Raw genomic sequence first — 15324 nt, forward strand, 5'->3', positions numbered from 1 at the left:
TTCGATTTGGAAAACGACGTCAGTATTCATCAACAGCACGTAATGCTCTACCATTACAGAAACCATACAAGAATATCATGTCAGCATACTCCCTATGGGTGAATGTGTGAGGCATTACGTAATGGAAACTTGGCGCTTTTCAAATTGAAACGCTCAGAATCAATCAAACTGACAACCATGCTTGTCAAAACTACCAGTCAATTAAAATAAGTACTAACAAACAATGATGAAATACCCGCAACCTGAGTTAGAAATACAGAGAACGTACTTATTCCAAACATTTACAAAAAAAAAACTTTAGAGCCGATTATTTTAGAAACGGTTAAGAATCGGATTAAAACATATGGGTTAATTTATCTTATTTTGACCTTCTGAATATGTTCCCAAAATATTTCCCTTTCCTCCCAAAACACCCTTTATATACAGTGACCGGCAAAAATACGGAACAAATTCAACAGAAATTCAATTAATATTTTTGGTTGTGCATTTTTTTGAACAAAAATGTTGTATACAGGGTATCTCTTGTAGCCGTGGTCAATAGCATTTTTCTTATTTTGAATGGAACACCCTGCACATTTTTGGATTCTACACAAAATTATAAACATTTTGATATATCCCATGCCATACTTTTATTCGACGGCTTCTAAGATAAAACTCTAAAAACTTATCCTAATAAAAATAGAAAAAAAAACGAATTTCGTTTTTCTATTCTTACTTTTTAATTCCCTTTTTCTCAAAATATAAAATCTAAAATCAAATGATCCAAATTGCGCAGTTTCTCTTTATAAACTTTTGGTGTTAAATACCCCTAAAGAAAAAAATCCAGGGGTGTGAGATCTGAGGATCTTGCGGGCCATTTCGTAGGACCCGTCCTACCAATCCACTATCCAGAATATCGCATTGAAATATTCGCGTACCTGACGAGCAAAATGGGGCCCTGGGGCACCATCCTATTGTCCAAAATTGTGAGAGTTGGAATTAAGTCATTTTGAAGAAATTCTAAATATCGGTCTCCGGTAAGAATTTGATCGGAAAAAAAGGTCCAATACATTTATTATTTTAAATCCCTGCCCAATCATTTAATTCCATCCAATGGGGATTATTCGTGCTCCAATATCTAAAATTTTGCTTATTTACCGCTCCATTTAAAACAAAACGTGGCTTCATCACTTAATAGTATATGCCGATGGAACAATGGATTTAAGTCACACATTTTCATGAAATTTTCAGATAATTCTAGTCTGCGATCAGGATCAACATCATTTAGCTCAAGCAGTAATCTAAGTTGGTATAGATTATAGATGATACTTTTCTTTTTTCAATACACGCAAAGTTGTTCGTTGGCTAACAACATTATTTGAGGGTACTTCAGAAGACTAAATATGGGGATTATCTTCCACTTGTAATAAAATATTCAATCTTGTATTTTCATTAATTTTGGGACGACCTGGCCGTATACAATTTGTCACTGTCCCTGTTTGTCTAAATTTTCTTTCAATTTTACTTACTGTACTTCTTGTAATGGGCCTTTCCGAAAATGTTGTATTAAGCAAATTACAAACTTTTTCTTGAGTTCTTTGTTTATCTCCATATCCAATAAAAATTAAAATTTCAGTTCGTTGAGTTTTATTTAAAAGAACCATATTTATTTTAAATACGCACTGACACAAGTCATATTTAATATTTTACTTACCATGACAATATATCTTTTATACCTTAAGTAATGCTTGTTTTTTTTATTAGATACTTTTTTTCATATTTTTTGACATGTATCATATTTTGTATGTTTTCAGAAAAATGGAATTAAAAAGTAAGAATAGAAAAGTGTAATTCGTTTTTTTCTATTTTTAGTAGAATAAGTTTAGAGGCTTAGATTAAGAGGCTTTTAAATTCATAAAAACATCAATTTTCAAAACCGCGTATTACAAAAGTATGGCATGTGATACATCAAAATCTTTATAATTTTGTGTAGAATCCAGAAATGTAATCACATACAGGGTGTTTTATTTAAAATAAGAAAGTTAGTATTCATCACGGCAAAATGAGACACCCTGTACACATTAGGACGTACAATTGATGAAGTCTATTGAATTAGTTAATGGCAAGAAGTATCACATACTTGCAGACTGCAGTGATATTATATTGGATGAGTTGAAAGAGTAAAATTAAAACATGTATTTATTTATTTATTTACGGGATGTCCCCATTCTAACAAAATTACAAAATAAATTATATCCTAACCCTAAATGTATATAAATATGTAGCAGAGAATATGTAGTAGAGAAAATTTACCATAGTTTGTATGGTGATATTCAACCAGAAAAAGAGACGTCTCTCTAAGAACTCTGCTATTGCATCTAAAGTTTATCCGCGATAACAATTCAGGGCAATCAATAGCATTATTAATCAACTTATGCAGAAATATCATATCACACCTAGTTCGATAGTCCTCAAGAGAAGTCATATTTAGCCTTGACTTAAGTTCCAATAAAGACTCATCTCGTACATTTAATCGCCACAAGTCCTGAGAAATTTATTTTGGACCTTATCAAGGCTATATTTACAGTCTTATTACAGGTTAGTAACAATATTTCGAGAGAGAAGAAATAGTCCATACTTGCAGTGGAGTTGTAGATTGAGTTGAAGGTTAAATGGAAATCCTACAGTCTTCCTCCACTTGTTTATTAAACATAATTCTGGTTTATAATTCCTGACATGTTTGGGACGCCGCGGTGTCCATTATCAGGGGATACTGAAAGGAAATGTGCTTAAATAAAGAAACAAGAAACAAAAAGACAAACAGACACAGAGAAGACTGAAAATTAATATAATAAGGAACACTTACAAAAGTTTAAAATTGGTACAAGTTACACCCACCAGGGTTTGAATTTTTGTCAAAAAACCTCTTATTTATTAATTTTTTTATTTATATTTTATTGTTGACAAACATGACAAGAGCCTTCAATAATTGGACTGAATATGTAAAAGAAAAAGTATGTTAAAGAAAATGCTAAACTCAAACTTAGATGACATCTCTGTTGAGAAGTCCTAAAAGCACCTGATGGTGTGTTATAAAAAATTGTTGGCGAAAGCAAAAGGAAAGTAGAAGGTTCATGAAGAACAATCTAAACGAAAAAAAAAATCGTAAGATAAAATTGTTAAGAACGATACATTAAAAGACTATGAAGAGTTAAAACACAGTGAATTAAAAAAGTGAGTACAAGAATGATGTACTTGATTAACGCAGTAATGGTGGTTGTTCTGTGTAGCTTTATTTATTTCTAGTATTTCCAACAGATCAAGTTCATTGCCTTCCCGGGAGAAATGTAAAAACTTTGAGTCAGTGACTGGGTTAAAACTGTGGTATTAATATAAACATGTCTTAAAAAGTTGGATTTGATGCTTGTAAGGCAAATATTTTGGTTTTTGTTCTTCTAAATCTCCCTAAATGTTTAGGAGTAGAAAATCTTCCACCGGTCTGTCCAATGTAAAATGCATTGCAATTCTCACTCAAGCACGTTATCTGATAGACTCCTCATTTTTGTTCTGGTTGGATTTTGCCCTTACAGTTGATCACAAATGATCTTAATGTATATTTAGTATTAAAGGTAGTATTGATATTGTATGAATTAAATATATCTTTGATTTGGTATGGAAATGAACCCTAGAAAGGGATAGGATTTGGTTGTTTAATTTCAAGAGTGGTTTAAATACTTATTTAAATGTTTAAATTAATTTTTATTGATTAATTTTAAAGGAAAATGGTTGTTAGAAGCTATTTGTTTTTTTTTAACTCTGTGTTGAAATCACCTTTATCCAAAGGGATTGAGAAAAGTCTAGAAAAGGGAGAATGGAAAGCTGCGAATGTCTAGCTATTTGGGTGGTTTGAAGTACGGAATGGTATTGTTAGTGGATGTGGGCTTACAGTATATTGGAAATTTGATCTTTTTGTTTATATGTGTTAATTTAAGATGTAAAAATTAGTTAGTAAGATTCGTTGGATTCAATTTCAACTATAAAATTAATGGATGAGTGTAAGAAATTTAAGAACGTGATAAAATTGTGAAGATCGGAGGAATTACCTTTCAAAATGGCAAAAATATCATCCACATCCTTAAAGAAAGGACTGTACGACTAAGTCTGATATAAATAATTCAGCCAAAAAAGGGGCTTGGCTAGAATTTATTGCAACACCTTTGTTTTGTTAATAGTATTTATAGTTAAATTTAAAAAAAAAATGTAAAACTAAATCAACCAGAACACAAAAAAAGGTTATCAATACCAACCTTGACCAAGCCAACGTGGACCTTTCTAAGATTGTCTTGATTGTCAATCGGAGAAAATGTCCTTTGTTGATATTTAATGACTGACCTTTTAGAAGTAAATAGATTTTGTTAACGGAGCAATAATTAATTTTTTTATGGTTTTAATGAGCTGTGTATTAAAACTAAATGGGTCCTACTTGAATTATTGTTAGTCTGTCACTTAACTCAATTCAATCACTTAACGCACCTCAAACACTGCAGAAAAAGAGGCAGCATTCGTTTCAAGATGGTCGGAGTCTCATGAAAACGACAAGCCTGACTTGCTGACGGCTTTTCCACATTAATATTAAAAGCTTTCATGGTTTTCCACGCAGCTTGAGACAGATTACTAGAGTCATTTATAAATGTATGATTTGTCTCCATTTGTTTCAATTCAATTTTCCTGCGATACTCAGTGCGATAGTTCCGTACAGTTTCAGCAGACACTAAGTAGGGATATTTCTACCCCCCTTAAAACGCACATGATTTAAAAAAAATTGCTGGCTTTTCTCTACGAATTACTCCAGTAAAATTTTTTTTGAGAACTTTTATCGAAGGCGAATCTGTTTTTTTATTAGGATAACTTTTATTTTGATGAAGCGTTAAAAGGGTATGCATCTCTAATAAAATATTTAAGTTGTTTAAAAAAATATTTTTATTTAGTAAAGTTTTAGTAAATTTTCATTTCAGCTACTGATATATCATAAACATAGCGCCAAGGAATCAGATTCAAATATCCATTTAGAGATATTCGTGGTTATAAAAATATCAATTTTTATAATAATATAAAATTATAATTTCGGTATCGTGTCGAATGCTACTTTATTTTTTAATAGTTTCGTAGTTAAACGACAGAAATGTTAATAAAAGTTCTCAAATTAACCTAATGTATGTTCGTTTCATTAAAGAAGCAAAATTCATATGTTCGTAATATAAATCTTTATTTTTTTTAGGTTGGAGGATCCAGAAAGACTCAATACTTAGGACTAAGAACAAACTGTTAACATCACAAACAAAAATGAATAAAACATTTTAGAACAAACTTACATCTACACTATACTATTAAAAAAAAGTATTATAATTAATCACTAAAAAGTGATTGCATTTGTAAAATAGATTATTTTTTTACAACCAGTGTCTTTCAGTTCAAATCTCGGGAAAAGCGCTTCCTATCATGTTCTTCCCTCTATACCTAAAAGTATAAGTCCTAATAATAAATCTATTGCCGTTCATTTTTAATGGACAAATCCTGTCCGCCCTTAGGATAAAACAAGTGGAATACAGGGCCAGCTCCAACTCGGGACTGGTACCAATAAACATTGAATTAACAGGCTTACTGATGTCATGGAAAGTAGAATGGTGTTTTAAAATGGCTCCCTTATCACCCAAATCGATCTTCTTTAGATAACCTAAATAATTAGCCTTATTTTGAGCCTCGGCATCGTAGAAATAGATCCAATTGTGCAGGCCAGAAACTTGGTTTTCTTTTATCTCTGCTACGAAGACGTGTTCGAAGCCGCTCGAGCCGATCTTGCCGCCACCTCTTGAGTACATATTGAACCATATTTGCCTCAAGAGGTCTCGGAACTCTTTAGGGTCTTTACCTATTTTACCTAAAATATAAAATATATTTATAAAATATAATTTTTTGTGGTACATATAACAAATAAATTCTATACCAAGGGTAAAAACGTAAAAACTGTTAAATTTCAGATGTTTTAGACTCCCAAATTCGAAATTCCCTGCAAAAACGCGAATTGACTTCTGTGACCTCAAGAAAGTGGTCTCAGACAAACTGCATGAATGACGTGTATTCTGGCCTGTCTGTATGTTGATCATTTCACGTCTGCGTTAAATGACGTTTTTTAAAGATCCCTACAATGTTATTAGATCTTTGTTAAGTCTAGTACTTCAAAGGTGTTTTTTAAATTGTTTAAATATGCTTAGACGTCTTTTGGGAGATAATGAGATGTTAAGGCTGAAATGCGTCAAATTGATGTAGCCAATGATATTATAGAGTGTTATCTCTCGCCTCTGAAGCTATTATCGGAAGACTGGAACCACACGTGAAAAGAATTTGGGTCGACCAAGGGTGACTACTCCTCATATAGATCCATATGTTCAATTAAAAGCTCGAAAAAATGACACAGTAACATCACCACAATTAATCAGTCCTGTACCTAAAGTTAAAAGAAGGTAATCTAGTAAGCCTAAGGCCTTGGAGATGCCAACTCTTAAATGGAGGAAATCGCGGCAGTCGACTATGTTGGGCTCAAGAACATGTCACTCGGCAGCAAAATCAATGGCAAAATGTTTTATTTACATAGCAGGTTCACAGTTATAGAGGAGACACAATTATGAAACGGGCAGCAATTTCTCTTTGGAGTCAATGTGAGCTCGTTTCTTATCAGCAGACCGCTACGTTACCAAAATATTTGTGCAAATTTTATTTTAATGCATGATAATGCCATTCCAAACACAGCTAGAATTTCACGAATTTTTTTGGAGGAGCAGAACATTGTTGAACGTGTTTTAGACTGGCCAGCTTAATCACCTAATCTCAATCCTATAGAGAATGCCTGAGATATGCTTTAACGAAGAGTTATTCAGGGCCAGAATCAGTTTCAAAACTGAGATCAGCTGATTCAAGCTCTTCAACAGTGTTGGATAGCAATCCCCCAAGATGGTCTAGATAACTTAATCCTTAGCGTGGAAAGACGTAGAGCCACAATTAATGCACGAGGAGGTCATATTCCATATTAATTTTTCTTTCCTATTTTTTGTAAAATTTTGATTACTATTTTTTTTTGTTTTACATAATATATTGTAAATAAATATTAGTTTCTCTCACGAAAATTAGTATTTTGATATCACGCCATAATTAATTTGTTATTGGGCTATCTCAACTTATAATGGTTACAAAAAATATTTAATTTGAACATTTAAAAACACTTTGTAATTAAAATAATTCAATATCCCTAGATTTTGAGCATGTGTTCGTTATATATTCGTTAATAATTGTATAAAGAAACTATTTTCCACATTTAGTAATGATCATTTTTACTCGTTATCTAAATACAGTGCCTCATAATGTGTACCAACATTTGTTATCAAATTCTTAATTTCAGATCTAATAGCTTGTGCAATCAATCAAAATCAAAAATACTCGGCAGCTCACTGGTTACCACAGCTCCTTGTACTTAGGATAAAATTCAACCATTCGCTAATTTTTCCAAATTAATTAAATTTGTTTGATTTTAAACTATTTGAAATGATCCCGGAGGAGTAAATTCTCTCTCCCACCGCTTTGAATCCAACGTATGACAGCCTCGTAAGAACAAGTGTTTTGATAAATACGCTGCGCCGCCTCCAAAAATATCCACGCTTTTCTACCGCTCACATAGGAGCCAAAAAAGACAAGCATGTGGGGCGTTAAATTCTGTCACTCAAATTTTCGTTTACTTCGTGCAAGACCTTCAAACGATAAGGAAGAGGATTTCCCATATAGAACCGTAGATACTTTTACAACGCGTACGAGTGGCTTTCTAGCAGTTATTATCTCATTGACTGATTGAGAAGCAACACGCACAAGCAGCTGAGCTTATTAAATGCGAAGAGCGGGGTAAGACTTCAGGGGCGGTACTCTCTAACTCGATAAACATAGAAATAGACAAGAAAAAATATAGAAAGAAAATATCTTTCTATGCGCGATTAGCACTCGCTAACCTTTTCTCTATGTCACTCGGCATCGTTCGGCTTTAGACGTTCTTATACTACCCAATCTACAAACATTAGTCTATTTTTATAGGTAATGGGATTTTTCATAATCCACAATGTCAATTACTGAAATGTCATTCGACATTATGAATCTTTTAAGTAATAAGTATACTTTGTTATTGTTTCTGTTTTCATCCTATATCCATAAGGGATGCCGATAAGGGAAAAGTTTTCTTATAGATTTTTGAAGCAATTTTAGGTATCAATAAGACGGCGAATTTTATGATGGATCCTCCTAATTTTATGTTATCTCTTGCCTAGTGTGTATTTATAATAGCTTAATATATTTTCTTTTTTTTATTTAAATATATTTACTATTCAATTTATATTTTAATATTTGTCATAAAATATAGATTTAAGATAATAATATTATTAATTTTGCCTTAGAAATGGAAGAGAAAGAACAAACGATTGAATTAAGGATAAAAGGATTATATAATAGTATTTTCAAAATTTGTGAAGAGTAATAAAACCCATTTTATTCCCTTCTGTGAAATCACTGGGAATTTCCCAATTTCGGGGCGTAAATAAGCGTGGATAAACTATATGACCTTACAAACTTAATGATCGTTTTAAACCTGAAAAAAGTAGTTAACAAATTATAGTTCACTCAAAGATATACCGTTGATCTTTTGACCGCAATAAAACCCTAATTATCTGTTGTAACCAAGTGATTTAAGTAAGTTATTTTTTTGTGGACTTTTATGGTTTAACATTTTCTAATAAAATACTATTCTTTATTTAATTAGTAAGTTTCATTTAGAATCACTTTCAAGCCCACCCTATTCCCTTTATCACTTCTTACAATCGTTGGTCCTTGCACAATGGGGCTTAATGGTCTAATATTCGTTGATTTTTAAATCTGCTACAAAAACATCCCCACAACAAAGATAAATACATCTTTTTTTCAATGTACTAAAAAGAGACGAAAGTAATAGCAAGACCATACAACCTCTTTCTATATTTCTATTCCGAAGGTTGCCGACGGCAACCCGAACTCTACCCGATCGAAGCCAGTTGAGGTTGAGAGTAGAGTTTAGACTTTTTTTCTATAATAGAAAGAAATTTTCTTTCTATCGAGTTCGCTCGCATAAGGCACTCACTCAATAGTCAAAAAACCTCATACAATTCTTTCTTGAAACACTATCACCACCCGACTTCAAAAATCCCGATCCGGTTTTAGTAGAGGGTGCTGGCTCGGGTGCGGGATTAACACCGCTCCATAGGGAGAAGGTGCGATTGACTGCGAGAAAAAGCAGGGAACTTGAGGCTGAGAAGCACGATAAAGAGAACTCTATCTCAAAAGTTATTAACAAGTAACTAAATGAGAAAGTTGCAAAAAGAGATTCGCATCTTAATACTTAGTAGGCGAAGTATGGTTAATGCACAAATTTTCAACAACGCCATTTATGTAAGGATAGTTTACAATGTTTCTTTGTTTTCGTTTTAATAAAGATAATTCCCATGTTGCCGATCATCAACAACCTATAGGGAGATGCCAGAATCATAAAGATAGGCGCCTAATATAGAACATCGATCAAAAAGCTCTATGCAACATTTGAGATGGCCTTTTTAATTCTGAATCCTAGCTAGTCATACGAGGATAATTTGGAATTTAGGGTGACACCTATGAACCGTACTGTCCTAAAGTATTTCAACCGTACGCCCCTTAGAGATACAATAAGTGGTATGCCAATATTACGTCTCGTCGTGAAAAGGAGGAGCTCTACGTTAATCCTTAGCACCTCCGAGAGGTACCACTTGATTAGGCCACAAAATTCGTCACCTTTTACAAGATGTTTCACACCCTGTGAACCGTCTCTAGCTGCACCCGTTCTAATAACCTCGCTAATCAATTGGAAGAGTTCATCGTACTGCGAGGGCATACCACGCTCGACGGATTACTAAAATATACTCGTTTCTCAATAATCTGTTAAAGCTTAATCGATATCGAGAAATGCATTAAGATTAGCCTTTCGACTTCCTTAGCTTCCTGGGAAGGAGGTGTAGGCCCAGGCCCGTGAAGGCATATTATTAAATCATTCAATCAACCTGACCATTCCTTTATAAACGGCATCTTCAGCAGAAAACTGCTGAGTCAATAAGCTAGGTAAGTTTGGAATATGTTTACCAGATGAGGGGTTAGTACATCTGACCTATTTCAGTCTTTCATAGTTAATTAATGCTCTTAGCGGTACCGTGTTCCGATCCGCATAACTATGGTGAATGGGAGCCAGAAAACTAACAGGTGACCATTATATATGTTGGCGCAAGGAAAGTGCACACGAATCATAAGATTCCTGTTCGTTGGTCCAAATTAGGCATTTTTTATTAAATAAATAGGGTTTTTGCATTCTTTTCTATTTTAATATTTAAAATAAAGTTTGGTAGGATATTGAAAAGAAGAAACGCGCTCAGTGATCGATACATAAAACCTTAGCTCGTGGGTATATAAAAAAATCTATTATAACTCAAGTAAATTATTGTATTTAAGATTTATTTAACTTACATTAAAAATAATATATCGAAAGGTATCGTAAAGGTGAAGATTTTAGTGCATGTTTCTTATATGTGAATAAGTCTATTTTCTTCTTCTTTTCAATACTTGAGCGTGTGAGATAGTTTTTTCTGAATTGATTTTTACTATAATCGACCTAATACCCAACAAAATAAGTAACTCATGAATTCAACACAACACTACATTTTACTTAACATCATTGATGCTAAAATACGAAACATCATCAGTTTTAAATTACCAAAACAAGGTCATAAAAAATATGTTAACTTTGCTCTACGGTTTGAACAAAAAAGGGGATTTTACACACGTGTGTAACTTACAAAAATTTTTCTACCAAAGAAAATATTAAACAATTTAAAAGAAGCGTCAAATCACGCATTAGTGCGTAGAAAGACTTTTTTATGCACTTTAATAAGCATCAAATAAATCAACTTTGCCATAGTTTAACAGACCATACCCTTTTACATTTTCCGAGATCTAAATGAGTCTCGTACAGAGTTTGCGACAACTTATACATACCGACCAGAGCCATCTGCATTTAAATCTATATATATAAAAGAGTTTGTCCTGACTGACTGACTCATTATCGCAAAGCCCCAACTACAATAGCTAGAAACGTGAAATTTTACCAACGGTTTCCTTTTATAATGTAGGCCCCGGATACGAACTTTTTGAAATTCCACCGATAAGGGGTGTTAGCGATATGATAAATTTCGCAGAGCGGCATAAAACTGATTAATAAATACGATTGAAAAAGTGCCTCTGTATTATTTATATTTTGGTAGACATAACAACAAGGCGGGTCCATGCGAGACTGATACCCAAGAGGTGACTCGACTCAGTCTTACCGCTCGCTCTGCATCTAACGAATCATTTTTAAGATTATTATTCTTGGTTTTATAATAATTATATTATATTAATCGCGCCCCTTGACCTCAAGAAAAACAGCGTGGCAATTGTGGGTTGCATGTACTATCAATGAGGAGAGGCTTCGGATTTTATTTTTGTGTATTGTGGGTTGCATTTACTATTATTGGAGGCCTTCTTCGACTTTTATTTTATTTTCACGCGAGCAACGCCGCGGGCATTCAGTTAGTAGAACATAATCAAAGTATAATGGACAATTTTGCTTACCTTTTTGAACCAAAAAGCTCCGAGTAAACTGCATAACTGGTGTGGATAAAACTGCATCCAAAAAGTTATTTTCTTCAATCCTCTCTTGACCAGTATAAACCTCATTTTGACCAGCATCAAGAAAATAATTATTATAAAGTAACATAATCTTTTCTATGGAGGGTATTTTAAAGGCAGCATCATCAATTTTAAGCAACCTGAAAACTACAGCTATAAAAATATCAATATAAATCATTTATTACTTACGGTAGAGGTGCCTCATCTCCTTCCAACCTAGAGCTAGTCTTTCCCTGCCAGTTAACAGTCACGTACTTCATAGCATTATTTGTATCCTTCCTAAGCAACGTCTCGGCAAACTCTCTCAATTCATCATCAGTAACGTCAGAATTTCCAGTGGCTTTATCATCGTTGCTCTCTGGGTTCTTCTCTCCATCTCCTAAGGGCCATGTGGAAGAAATTTTCGTTTTTTGTGTGGTAGAAGCTGGACCTACAACCCCCGCATAGGAGACAGTAGTTGGTTTGTTAGCGGGTGTTTTTGGGGTAATCGGTCCCACATCCAGCTGACTGTTATGCAAACCGTCCAGTAAACTTTGCTGTTGTTTATTTGTTTGTTGGGGCGCTTTTGGATCAATCACCGTATAAGTCTCGCCCCTTCTCAGCGGCGGTCTGGACGAAGTTGTAGTGGTTGATTTGACGTCTCCCTGGGCGCTCGCTTGCTCGTTTCTGATCCAAATATTGTTCTGCTGAATCCATTTTCTATTTGAAGCGGTTGTTTGCTGGTTACGGTTTGGTGCGGAGGTGGTTTGACGATTACGGTTTGGTCGAACTGTGTATCTTTGGCCTAATGCGGGCCATGGGGTGGTGGAGGTGGTTGTGCTTTGTCCGCTCGGTAAGACGTTTAAGGTTTTTTGGTCAGGGGTTTGCCAAGCATTTGTTCGGCGGGTGGAAGCGTTTGATTCGGTACCTGGTTTGTGGTTGAAAATTGGGGTTAAATGGGAGTTTCGGAATGTGCAAGGACCCAATTTTGTGTTAATTGTTGAGGATGAAGCATTAGAAAGAAGCATTATAGAGGTGAAAAAATAACCACTCCAATAAGTAAGTAGTAAGGTTCTATTTCTAAATTATACAAACTGTCTCCGAAAGGTTGGAAAATCTCGAAACTGGAGATACATACTTTAGTCCAAGAGTTGATGATTTGATACAGGGTGTGACGGTGTATACGAAGGTTTTCTAGTATGAGAAACAAGAAATCATTATTTTTTATTGTCAACCTTTTAGAGGGCGCCACTCACAGCACTATTTTAATAATATAACTTACCATAGCTTATCATAAAAAAGATCCCCTTGTAAGTCTCTAAAGTTAATAGTTTTAGAGATATTTGTTCTAAAATTTCCAATGCATTATGTGTACCACTATGATAAAAAAAATTGTAACATAATAATCAACTTGCTTTGGATAATATCTGAGTGCCATGGTTTCGAATTTTTATCATAATTTAGAATAATAATAATAATAATAGACACCTGCCTAATTCAACTTAATATCATTTAGCGGTTACTAGAAACTGGCAAGAAATGATTATAGCCTTATTTGATAAAGTTTTGAGTAGAGTAAAAATTATTTGGATTTCAGGTAGTTTTGCTCCAAATATGCGCCGACATAGCGGTGATCCCAGAACTGTAGATACGTACAGATGAAGTTAAGAAAATGTTTTAGATGCTGTTGTTAAAAATCCTACAGTTGGAGTTTAAATGCGAATGATTACCCCGCAAGGGTAGAATTTTGTACATGGCTCTTAAGTAAGTTTAACCGCGACAATAGATTTACTTCGTTAATACGATTTTCGGACGAAGCAGGATTTCGAATGGGTGAGAAGATTATGCAACATATAAACATTTATGCAGAAAAAAATCCTCATGCAATAAGACCAACCCGCCACCAAGTACAATTCCAAATTAATTTATGTACAGGAATAATCAGACAAGATTTAATGGGACCCGTTGGGTTACTATTTTTTTGAAGAACGATTGCAAATGCGCATGAATATGTGGTTTATGCATGGCGACGCTCCACCTCATTTTAATTAATTATTTATAGAGCACCTAAACAGAGTTTATTTAGACCAGTGGATATGCCGATCAGGACCTGTACCCTGTCCGGCTAGATCACCAGATTTAAATCCTATGAATTTCTTCTGAGGTGATTTAAAGCGACGCGTTTACGATACGTCAGTGAAAACTGAAGATGATCTTCGATAACGAATTTTCCACCATAGCCAGGAAATGAAAAATATCATCGAGTGCAGCAAGGATTAGTTTGTCGAGCTCGAGACTGTAACAGACAAGGTGGTGCTTACTTTGAGCAATTTTTGTAGTTGCATGGACTTTAATGTAATGCATTGGACCTTTTAAACACAAATATCTCAAAAACTATTAACTTTAGATACATCTAACGAGTGGACCTTTTTGGTTGGGGAAATACGAGAAAATAAGATTTTTTAGTCAGTTGTATACAGGGTAGCACAAAAAAGTTATGATAAGTTACTTACCGAAATAGTGCTGTAAGTGGCGCCCTCTTTTTGGCCATAAAAACTAATAGAACCTTGTTTCTCATACTAGAAATCCTTCCTATACCGAGTTTTATACCAAAATCTGCAAAGGTTTTTAAGCAATAAGGAAAAATAGAAAATTTTGACACCCTGTATCTAGTCATCTGAAGTAGGAACTTTCGGACCAAGGTATATTTGGGTCAATTCACATATTTTGGCCTGTAGTATCTTCAGTTTCAAGATTTGCCAACCTTTCGCAGACACCCTGTATAATACTGTGGTTCTATGCCACGCCTCCTTTGGTATATCTGAACAAATTTTTGCATAGTTTACAGGTGTCTGGCTAATAAGATTTAAAATTACCTTAATATATATATACAATCGGGTGTTTGGAAGGTGCCAAACGGAAATGGTGAATAGGTGAGGTTACTGGCTATTTAAAACGCATAGTATTTTTTTGATTTTCCTCAAATTTAAGGAGTAATATATTTTTTTCTTTTTTTATTAGATTTTTTCCGTTTTTTTACTTTAACCTTCAATTTATTTTTAATTTTTGGTCAAAATGGCGCACAATTAATTTTATTTTAAAGACTAATATTGTCTCATTCAGATTTAGGTAATAACTGAGACAAATATTTAAAGAGAAACTAATAGTGGAGTAACAAACTTCCTCAAATCAACAGAAAAAAAATGTTACGTCAACTTTACAATGGAAAAAATAATAATAAAAAAAAGTTGTGGGGTTTTAAAATGTGTTAAAAAACTTCTCTAGTTAATAGTCTTTCTAACGATATGCCACATGTAACAAAAATAATTAGGTAACTTACGAAAAACAAATAAGTTTCAAGGACGCGTGAACCAATTTCTTGAAAACAACCTAATTGAGCAGGTTATGCCTCTTTCTAACACAGCTAATAGACGCCAACCTAATCGTCATACTTTTGAAACGACCTTTAGACGCTTAAGAGAAACTGGTAGTCTAAATGGCCGTGAACCTGGAGTTCGCACACAACGTAATGTTGCTGATGACGAACGACTTCTG

At 33.9% G+C, this 15324-nt stretch overlaps 4 protein-coding genes across 8 annotated transcripts in view; 3 read left to right on the plus strand and 1 right to left on the minus strand.

Moving 5' to 3' along the window:
- The window catches only part of LOC126747800 (structural maintenance of chromosomes protein 6), an 83812-nt gene extending 78377 nt beyond the window's left edge, over positions 1-5435 (plus strand). For both annotated transcript variants that reach the window (XM_050456624.1, XM_050456635.1), the window contains exon 15: positions 5258-5435. In XM_050456624.1, coding sequence (XP_050312581.1) covers positions 5258-5288 — 31 coding nt within the window. In that variant the 3' untranslated portion in view covers positions 5289-5435. The remainder of the gene's footprint in view (positions 1-5257) is intronic.
- Positions 1-15324, plus strand: part of LOC126747854 (proteasomal ubiquitin receptor ADRM1 homolog) — a 421821-nt gene that overhangs the window by 241151 nt on the left and 165346 nt on the right. For 2 of the 4 annotated variants that reach the window (XM_050456760.1, XM_050456792.1), the window contains exon 10: positions 14730-14743. The exons of the other annotated variants lie outside the window; for them this stretch is intronic. The gene's annotated coding sequence lies outside the window, so the exon portion shown is untranslated. Of the gene's footprint in view, positions 1-14729; positions 14744-15324 lie in introns of those variants that run through there. 4 annotated transcript variants of the gene reach the window in all.
- The window catches only part of LOC126747911 (ER membrane protein complex subunit 7 homolog), a 325016-nt gene that overhangs the window by 130095 nt on the left and 179597 nt on the right, over positions 1-15324 (plus strand). The gene's annotated exons all lie outside the window — the stretch shown is intronic.
- Positions 5229-15324, minus strand: part of LOC126747844 (endoribonuclease CG2145-like) — a 28878-nt gene continuing 18782 nt past the window's right edge. The window contains exons 2-4 of the mRNA XM_050456751.1: positions 11980-12697; positions 11734-11930; positions 5229-5917 (exon numbers count right to left, since the gene is read on the minus strand). Of these exons, the coding sequence (XP_050312708.1) occupies positions 5451-5917; positions 11734-11930; positions 11980-12697 (1382 nt within the window). The 3' untranslated portion in view covers positions 5229-5450. The remainder of the gene's footprint in view (positions 5918-11733; positions 11931-11979; positions 12698-15324) is intronic.

The sequence above is a fragment of the Anthonomus grandis genome, chromosome 2 (assembly GCF_022605725.1).
Source record: "Anthonomus grandis grandis chromosome 2, icAntGran1.3, whole genome shotgun sequence".
In the NCBI taxonomy this organism is placed as follows: domain Eukaryota; kingdom Metazoa; phylum Arthropoda; class Insecta; order Coleoptera; family Curculionidae; genus Anthonomus; species Anthonomus grandis.